Source organism: Ursus maritimus, unplaced genomic scaffold (genome assembly GCF_017311325.1).
Source record: "Ursus maritimus isolate PB19 unplaced genomic scaffold, ASM1731132v1 scaffold_23, whole genome shotgun sequence".
NCBI classification, from domain to species: Eukaryota; Metazoa; Chordata; class Mammalia; order Carnivora; family Ursidae; genus Ursus; species Ursus maritimus.
In genome coordinates this window covers 38,721,417-38,731,128 of record NW_024424786.1, presented here as the reverse complement: position 1 = coordinate 38,731,128, position 9,712 = coordinate 38,721,417, and the positions used below count along the sequence as shown (strand labels likewise).

The window sequence follows — 9,712 nt, the reverse complement described above, 5'->3', positions numbered from 1 at the left end:
GGGGTGGGGATAGGGGGTGGGGGAGGGGAGGGAGCATGGAGGTGGCCGTGGGTGGACGGGATGTTGCTACTAGCAGACCTCAGAAAGCCCCTGCAGCAACAGCATTCTGAACGTGGCCAGGACAACATACTTCCTATTTCTGCAAAGTCCAGAAGGACGCTGACATACTCTCTGATCCCCAGCCTTCAGTTGCCCTGGGCTTGCCTGGGACATTCTGTGAAGGGCGTAAACATTAGAAACATTCAGACCTAGGATTTAGTCTTGCTCTCCTCACTAGGGAAGGATCTTTAGCATAATGCCCAACCTTACTGCGTCTCAGTCCTCTCACCTGTTAAGTGGGGGTACTGATCACGGTCACCCACAGTTCTCCATCTCTTCTTTGTCCCCAGAAGAGTTCATTTCAGAACGCCCCAGAGAAGGGAGGGTTTCCCACCTGTGTGAGGAGAGCTCCTCCTCCCTGTTTCCTACAGGTGATGGACAGAGGGAATCTTCAGGCTGGGCTTAGGCTCCTTGCAGGTCAGGCTCTAGAATATTCCTAGTAAGGGTTCATCTCTGCCTGTCTCTGATTCTCCCGTTGCAGGCCAAACGCGGACCTAAAGTTGGAGACCTGATTGAGATTTTTCGCCCTGACTTTCAGCACTGGGCCGTCTATGTGGGAGATGGCTATGTGGTCCACGTGACCCCCTCGGGTAAGGACAGATTTGTGCTGAAGCACAAGGATTGAGGTGGAGAGTGTGAGCAGCGGCGCCCTGATGGGCTTGTCCTCGCTCCGACATCTAGCGTAAGGGGCACTGGCTGACTCTTCCCTGCTCTGTCGATCAGCTGCCCTTCCTCTTTAGCAGTAAGTTCCTGGAGAGACTGTGGACCTTTCTTCCATTAGAGTTTGGGGTCCATGTCCAGCCAACACATTGTATTTGAGGAACACCCCTTCACGGGTCCCATCTCCTATGTATCTGCTGTTCTGGAGGGACAAAGACGAGGAAGAGGCAGCGGCCTCCTTTGAACGGCTGGCAAGTGGCTTTGAGGCTTAGTGGAGGAACCCCTGGTCTCCCAACTAGACTGAACTGGTTTGGAACCCTGGGCCCTCTGCTTCCTGGCAGTGGGACTTGAACACGTGACTCTGCCTGAGGAAGTTCAGTTGCACCCTTTCGGGTAGGTCAGACTCCCTACCTCCTGGGTGGGGGAGGAATGTCATGAGGGGGGCTCGGGAAAGGCCTGGTGCAGGGCTTGGCCAGGAGCTGAGCCAACCAGTCTTTCCTCCTGAAGAAGGTGGAGCTGGGAGACCGTGGACATCGCCTGGCCTGGTCCCTTCACTTTGTAAATGACGAAGCAAGAAGAGAGGGGAGTTGTCTGAGGTGGGCTGAGTGAGCCGGGCCTGGGGTCTGGGGCCCAGATTCCCGGCTCAGGCCTCCGTCTTGCTTAGCGACTTCCTTTCTATTTCCAAAATGCCGCTCTAGCCTGCTGGGGCCACGCAGCTATGGCCCTCGTGGGGTCCTTCAGAAGCACTCCCATTCTTTCCTTCAGAATTGAGGAAACCAGAGCCCATGGACTCCTGGGGATTTCTCCAAAGTCACCCAGGCGTGGATCTGACCTGTTTTTGAGTTGGGGGCCAAGCAGGTTGGCCACTGCTCCTCCTTACTGATGATGCCAAGGGCAGTGGGGCTGCCTGCTCGGGGCCAGCTGTGAGCCCATGGGCCTGCCCAGGGTCGAACTGACGGTGTCCTCTTTGTGGACTCACAGGTGAAAGGGAAAGAGCTGCTTCAGGCAGCACCAAATCTGTCCCGAGGGAGAAGGTCGTAGCGAAGAAGGAGCTGCTGGACGACGTGGCCGGGAGAGACAAGTACCAGGTCAATCACATGCACGATCGCCAGTACTCAGCGCTGGCTCCCGACCAAATCGTGCAGCGGGCGGAGCAGCACGTGGGGCGGGAGGTGCCCTATTTGATGCACAGGGGGAGTTCCAGGGACTTTGCGATCGATATGCGCTACGAAGTGACCACTAGCCTCAGGTATGTCTTCAGCCTGCGTCCCCGTCCCCAAGAAGCAGACCATCCCTCAGCCGACGGTGGCTGAGCCTCTGTGTGGCCTGGGCTTGGGGGGAGATGAGGCACGAATAAGACCAAATAGCAGAGACAGAATCCCTGCCCTCAAGCATGTCACGGTCGGGCTGGGGACGGAGGTGTGGACGAGACCCACACCGCGGCACAGCAGACTGCTGGGACGAGGTGCCCCAAGGACGGGAGTCACAGCCTTGCCGGTCAGATGGCGTGTCCAGCCCTCGCTGGCCACCAGGCGCCGAGATGGACCCTTGCCACAGCCCCAGAGACAGGTGTTATCATCCCACTTTACAGGTGGGGAAACGGAGGCTTTGACTGTGTATGCCGCCTGTCCGCGCTCCCTCCACAGTTAGGTATTGAGTCTCTAGGACGTGAGAGCCGCTGGGCGGAGGTGGGATTTGAAGCCAGGTGGGTTCTGCTGCAAGGCTCTGATCAAGCAAGGCTTCATGGAAGAGGTGCCACCTGAGCTGAGTCTGATTTAATCCTTTTGATGAATCCGAAACCGGAAAGGGAGGTGGAGCTGACCAGGAAGCAGGGCGATAAGGAGGAGAGGCAGAGGAACAGTGCGAGCCACCTCCTGGAAGGTGGGTCTGTGGTTACTTATTTCTTCCAGAAGTCCTGTGTGTGCGGAGAGGTGCGTTCTTCCATCTTCCCCGTTGGCATCCAGGGATGCTCAGAGCTTAGGCTGTGCATGTAGATTCAGGATGGGTGAGGATGAAACTCCTCCTTTGTAGAGTAGGAGAAGGCTCTCTGGTGACGGGGGAATGGACAAGGAGAAGCCTCACCTTCTGGAAGCGAGGATTCTGGCCCGGAGCCCAGGCTGTTAACTGAGCCACCGCTCCTGGCTGGGGGCAGAGAGGGGATGCCGTGTGCTTGCCTAGCAGTGACCCGGTGATGGACTCCCTCTCCTTTGGGCTAAGGAGGGTAGACCTGCCTCCGTCCAGGAAGGGGTGGCAGCAGGGGAGAGGGCGAGGTGGGGAGGGACAGGGGGTGGTGCGGAGGGGTGAACTGCCCTGTCAGGCATCTAGAAGCACCCCTCAGATTGTGCTGAAGCTCCAACAACCAATCTGGGAGACCCCAACTTTTTGAGAGGGGTTGACCCTCTGCCGTTCTTCTGGGAGGTCAGAACTCAAGGCGGTAGGAGGGACCCAGGGGTGGCAGGCCACTTCTTTTATTCAGTTTGTCCCTTGCTTTGGTGTCTCTTTTTCTGAAGTCCTTCCCCCGAAGGTCGAAGGTCACTCCTTAACTTGCCTTTCTTTCTCCCTCTCACTCCTGACTCTGTGTCTGGAAAGACTCCCCTCTGTCTCTTTCTCTCTGCAAGAACTCGGGCTGGTGAGAATGGGCAGAGCTTGTGGCTGGGAGGTGTGCATCCGAGCTTTTGCACCAGGAGACAAGCAAACTCTAGTAGGGCTTCTAGCAACATGAGGCCACGTGCTTAGGATGGCCCCAGGTCCCCAGAAATGCCTGCCTGAAAAAGCTCAGCACTCCAGGAGAATTGACCATGTAGAGGCCAACATCTGACCGGAGGCCCCTGACCTCTCTTTCTTCCAGCGTTTCCTGAGAAACGCTTACGGTTATGAACCCTTCCTCTGCCCGTGAGGCGTTTTGTATCTCCTGCAGCTTAGACGTGTCTGTCTCAAGGACCTGGAGGCCATTTCTTTGAATGTCATCATCAGAAAGAACAGGGCCTCAATCTCCCAGTGTCTGGGGGAAGGTTGGATGGTCGCTTGCAACCCTGCCAGCCCACAGACACGGCTGTTGCAACCGCATTGACCCTGCCCCACCTTCTGCACCTGCCACTCCCGGGACTCTCCTGAGCCCGGGCTCGCCTCTCCCTCATTCGCCCTTGAAAATGCCCAGTCACCTCTGTGCAGTTCCGGAATGGGGCTGAAGACCATCCGTCCTCAGTGCTTTCACCAATGTGTGACTTGGACACTGGCAAAAGTTTCTGCGTGGGTCTGAGTGAAATAGTGCAGCTTTTCGTCCTCTTTTCCCCAACCACTCATGGGGCTCAAATTCCTTGATATGCCGCAGAGGCCTGCTCTTTGCCGGCTGTTTGCAGTATTTGTTCTTCTGGCTGCGAGGGGCCGAAGCGTGCTTGTTAGCATGTCGGGCTGTTTTGGGCCCCGTCGCTTGCTGGCCGTGTGAGCTCTTCCTGCTACCCAAGCTGTCCCCTCTGCAGGATGGGACTAGAACAGGGTTATAAACAGGGTGTTTGGCAGATTAAGAGAAATCCTGTGGCTGTAGAGTCCCCTGACACCTGGCAAGCAGCCATTCCCCAATGCCTGCTGTCCCCTTCTGCCTCCGGTTCCTCCTGCACTGGTCTCACTGACACAGTGGCTGGGCAGGGCCCGGGCCCCCCTCAAGCTCACACCTGCTGTGCGGAGTCCACCGATCCTCGGGGGTCATCCTCACGTCTCCACCCCACCGTCGTGGATTTCCAGAGGATCTGCTTCCTTCCCCAGAGCCCTTTTCCTCTCAGTGCACAAGTGAGGTCATCTTGTTTCCTGAAAGCAGAGCCTCGGTGCTGCTCATTGTCAAGACAGGCGTTTAGCAGATGAACCGTGAACACCTCCTGTGTGCTTGGAGGTGGGCTGAGCACCGGGGACAGCGAGGACAATCCAGGCGAGCTCGCTGGCCTCAAGCCCTGCAGAGGGACGAATCACAGGGCTGCTTTCCCCAACTTTACACTCGCTTCAAGGCTCCAGGTTGGCCAGGCCTGACCTAGAACATCCGGCCCTGCCCCTCTGTGCTTTCCGCAGGCACATCTGGGGCTTTATCATGCTGTAGGTTACCACAGGGCTGTGCATTCTACTCCCATGAGGGTCTCCAGTTCACACCAGCTCCGATTTCCTCTCATTCTCGCCTCGTCAGGCACCTCCTCCCCTCTTTCCTGGTTGGCCTGCCCTCTTGGAATCCCCCTTCCCTGCCAGTATTTGTTCCCTCTGTGTTCCATTGGGAGGACAAATGCCACATGGGTCTTTTCCTGAGTTGAAAGTTCTAGGTGTGTGTTTTGGTGGTCAGACCCCTTTCTCTTCTGTTGCAGCTTGCCGAAGAGGACTTTGCAGGACAAGTGACAGCAGTTCTCCTGGCTGCCATGTTGGTCATCCGGATCCAGCAGGCCGGGAGCCAGCAGAAAAAGCCTTCCGTTCAATGGCAACCCGTCAGCATGGAAAAATGTTGCTTGGCCAGCAGGCATGGAGTTTGGTTTATTGATTTCGCTCTGTTTTGTGATCATGGAGGCTTATTTTAACAAAGCTAAATAAAAGCCCAGGAAAATTTATTTGGGGGTGTAAAATCTCATGTAAATTCGGTAAAAGACACGGTTGCTTCTGTTAGGGAGTGAATGTTTGTGTCCCCCTCAAATTCATGTTGAAGGCCTAATGTGATGGTATTTAGAGGTGAGCAGGATTACGTGAGGTCACGCGGATGGGGCCCCCCATGATGGCTTCATGTTCTTCTAAGAAGAGTGACCAGAGTTCTTGTTCACCCCCACGTGAGGACACAGTGAGAAGGGGGCCACTGGGAAGCCAAGAAGGTTCAACCGGCAACTGAACCTGCCAGCGCCTCAATCTTGAGTGTTTTAGCCGCCGAAATTGTGAGAAATCAATGTCTGTCAATGGCTCGCTCAAGGCAGGGTCCTGGTGCCCACACAGTCAGCGTCAGGCAACCAGAAAGCCACCCGAGAGGCTGGGCACAGACAAGTTTAGGGATCAAGCGTCAGGTGCCATCCCTAAGGAAACAGGCTCCGGGCTTGTCTGTCACGCTGCGCTCCTGCAAGGGTGGGGCGGGTGACAAGTATTTTAGCCAGCTCCCATCTTATGAATAGCCTCGTGTCACCAATGAGAGAGCCTTTCTAGCCTGTTAGGCTGATGATCGTGTCCTTAATTTTCCAAGGAAAATCCATTTTCAATATTCGGTGTGCTAGTTAGGAAACATCTGGTGATCAGAAATGAAGATAGTTTATGTAGCTTTGTCTTTCAGGCAGAACGCCAACCTACTGCCCCTGGGCTGTGGTTTCTTGGTTAGAAAGTCGGCCACCGCTAGGGACTTCGTGGGAGAAAACTAGCCTCTCTTTTGTTTTTCAGGCAGCAGGAGAATGTGCCTAGGGACTGAGCATGACCCTTTTCTGGGAAAGTCTCAAGGAAAGAGGCCCACTAGAGCCGCCCAGAGAGCAAAGCAAATAGGGAGAGTGTAGAGAGAGCTGGCTGATGGGGCCAACGTTTGCCCTGAGGGGCTGGCTGAGAGGAAGGGCTGAGCGGGTCTTCACAACCCAGGCCTTCTGCCTCCTTTCCCGACCAGCCTCTCTCTAAGGTTGGGCACAGAGCCTTCTAGGCCCTTGCCTTCCCGATGCCCCCAGAGCAGGACTGGCCCTCCTGCTCTGTAGGATGCAAAGGGTTCTCAGGGATACAGGGGAGATTGTCTTCAAGTTCCCCACATCCCTCTTTAGCATTCCTCCTTCCTAATTCCCTATTGCCTCCCCACCCTGACTATTTGTTTCAAAGAATACCCTCCCACCCCACCACAACCCTGGTTCCGGGCTACACAAGCCTCACACATACCCTCACATCAAGACTTAGCCTGTCCTAAGTCCTATTTCTTCCAGATTCCACTAGGGAGCTGAAAGCCACCATAGGACTACTTTTTACTATGATACCAATGGCTTCAAAGGACATTGAATGCAAACGTTTTCTGAAAAGGCAAAGACTAAGAATTGAATTCACTATGGCAAATTCCAGGTACAAACAAAAAGACGAACAAAAGCTAGACTCTTTTTTTTATTATAATAATATTTTTTTATTACTTTATGTTAGTCACCATACAGTACATCCCTGGTTTTTTATGTAAAGTTCCATGATTCATTACTTGCGTATAACACCCAGTGCACCATGCAATACGTGCCCTCCTTACTACCCATCACCGGTCTATCCCATTCCCCCACCCCCCTCCCCTCTGAAGCCCTCAGTTTGTTTCTCAGAGCCCATAGTCTCTCATGTTTCATTCCCCCTTCTGATTACCCCCCCTTTCTTTATCCCTTTCTTCTCCTACCGATCTTCCTAGTTCTTATGTTCCATAGAGGAGAGAAACCATATGATAATTGTCTTTCTCTGCAAAAGCCAGACTCTTAACTACAGAGAACAAACTGGTGGTTACCAGAGCGGAGGTGGGAGGGGGGATGGGTGAAATAGGTGAAGGGGACTAAGGAGAGCACTTACAGTGACGAGCACGGAGTCATCTATAGAATTGCTGAGTCATTATATTGTACACCTGAAATGACTATAAGGCTGTATGTTAATTATACTTGAACTAAAAAAAGAATTTTAAATTAAAAATACATACATTTCCATAAAAAATAATAATAGACTCTCACTTTTTGACCAAGCTCCCCTCCTGCGTGACTGCAGGAGACCCAGTTCCCTCCCAAGGTTTTCCCAAGGGCATCGACCTGGAACCCCCCTGACGGGCCCCCACCAGCGGTCCCTGGGCCTCTTGTCTCTGTAGCAGTCGCTCTCTTGGGTGCTATTGGTGCCCTGGCCCTTCATCCCCCTTCTCAAATCAGGGCTTGAGAATAACAAAAGGTGATGGTGAGCATTGGGCAGACACTGGGGAGCAGCTAATCTCTACTGGTGACGTCCCAGGGGGCTCCCCTCTGTCCGTGTCTCCTCCCAGCCTCTGGCCTGCTGCCCGAGACGAGGGCTTCATCCTTTTACTCAGTTGGCACGTTTTCCTGACTGACATGGTTTCCGCTCCCTATCTCCTACTCCCAGCCGGAGAAACCAGATCCCTTTACCATCGTAATACTGTCTGCAGAGCGAATTCAGTGTTTCCCGAAGTCAGCCTTTCCATCCGTAGGCAAAACACCCAGAAAGCACGCGGGCCCTGCTGGCTCATGTGTCACGACTACTGGGCCCCCTACCGAGAAGCAACCCAGCATGGTCAAGTTCCCTGTCTTTCCCCGGATGTGCCCAGGGAACCAACCCCATCACTGACCCCACTCGCCAACCCCCAAAAGGGAAAAGGAGCACTAAAAAAGAAGCACACGAACAAGAGATCCGTGTGTAACGTCTCAGCAACATTGGCATTCCTATGACTTTCCCTTAGGATCTCCCGGAACGGCAGGTGTAAGCCTCACAGCTACAAGACTGGAAAGGTTCACCTGAGTGGTTCCACGCAAAGCAGAGATCTCACTTTCGACCCTAGAAGGCAGAAACTGCTCCAGGTTTGTAAACAGCACTTTCAGAAACCCTCTTTCCCCTCACCCCCACCCCCCACCTGCCAAGTATAGGGTGTGCGTTCGAGAGCTCCCGGCTTCGTGGGCAGCTGGGAGGCAGAAGACGGCTGTCCGGCAGGTGGTCTCCGCCCCGTGCTCCACTGTCTCGTGTCCCTCCAACCGACTCGCTTCTCGCTGCTGTCCCTGAGCGCTGCTCCTGGGTTCAGGCCAAGGCGGGGAGAGCCAGGGCGTGGCATGTGGTAGACGCTCAAAAATGTTTGTTGGATGAATGAAAGAACGTAAACCCTGAGAGGCACCTGAGGTCCTTGGCCCCACGGGGTGCAAACTGAAAGAAGCCACAGAAGTGACTAAGCGGGAGATGGGTGAGCCCTTAGTGTAGAGGTTACTGAACACTCTCTGTCGTGGGGGAGTTGACTGCTTGTAAATCAAGCAACATCCGGTTTCTTGGATTAATGATTGCTATGGTCTGGGAGGTCAGAGTCACCTTCAGAATCAAAACGTTCACGGATACATGACCAAGTTAATTCAAAACTAAGAGGAATGGGGCGCCTGGGTGGCTCAGTCGTTAAGCGTCTGCCTTCGGCTCAGGGCATGATCCTGGCGTTCCAGGATCGAGCCCCACATCAAGCTCCTCCGCTGGGAGCCTGCTTCTTCCTCTCCCACTCCCCCTGCTTGTGTTCCCTCTCTCGCTGACTGTCTCTCTCTGTCAAATAAATGAATGAAATCTTTAAAAAAAAAAAAACTAAGAGGAACATACTTTATAAAACATACATTCCTGGTGGTTGGGTTCTACTTCCAAGGAAGTCTCCATCTGGACCATAACGAAGGAGGAGCTGAAGGAAGCGGCATCGGGAACTCAGCGGATTCTGGGGGGCGGGGAGGAGATGATTGGAGGGACTCAGGGTAATAAGGGCTTTATCCTCATCACGATCCAGAGAAATGAGGGCATATGCTCTGCCTACCAACCCCCCGGAACAGCCACGCAAAGCAGAGAGAGAGGCCAATTGGAAGGGCAGATGGAAGACAGAGACACACACCCAGACTCCAGCGCCTAGAGAATAGGAGGATGCAGCCAAGTTCAGATGCTAAGAAAAGAATGGGGGGGGGCGGTAATGGAAGAGTTTCACTGCAGGTCTGCTTTGTCCAAATAGGAGAAAGGCTCATGGGTGATCCTAACAGATCTCGTGTGAAATGCTCTGGGCTCTCCATCCCGTGCTTGTTCCTAGCCATTCTTTTTTTTTTTTTTTCAAGATTTTATTTGTTTATTTGACACAGAGAGAGAGCGTGCGCACAAGTGGGGGGCGGGCAGCAGAAGGAGAGGGGGAAGCAGACTCCCCGCATAGCAGGGAGCCTGATGCTGGGCTCGATCCCAGGACCCCAAGATCATGACCTGAGCTGACGGCAGACGCTTAACAACTGAGCCA

General features: G+C 54.0%; 1 protein-coding gene across 2 annotated transcripts in view; it reads left to right on the top strand.

Moving 5' to 3' along the window:
- The window catches only part of LOC103679410 (phospholipase A and acyltransferase 3-like), an 8,117-nt gene extending 2,778 nt beyond the window's left edge, over positions 1-5,339 (top strand). For both annotated transcript variants that reach the window (XM_040639276.1, XM_040639275.1), the window contains exons 3-5: positions 581-689; positions 1,741-2,008; positions 5,103-5,339. In XM_040639276.1, the coding sequence (XP_040495210.1) occupies positions 581-689; positions 1,741-2,008; positions 5,103-5,133 (408 nt within the window). In that variant the 3' untranslated portion in view covers positions 5,134-5,339. The remainder of the gene's footprint in view (positions 1-580; positions 690-1,740; positions 2,009-5,102) is intronic.
- The last annotated feature ends 4,373 nt before the right edge of the window (positions 5,340-9,712 follow it).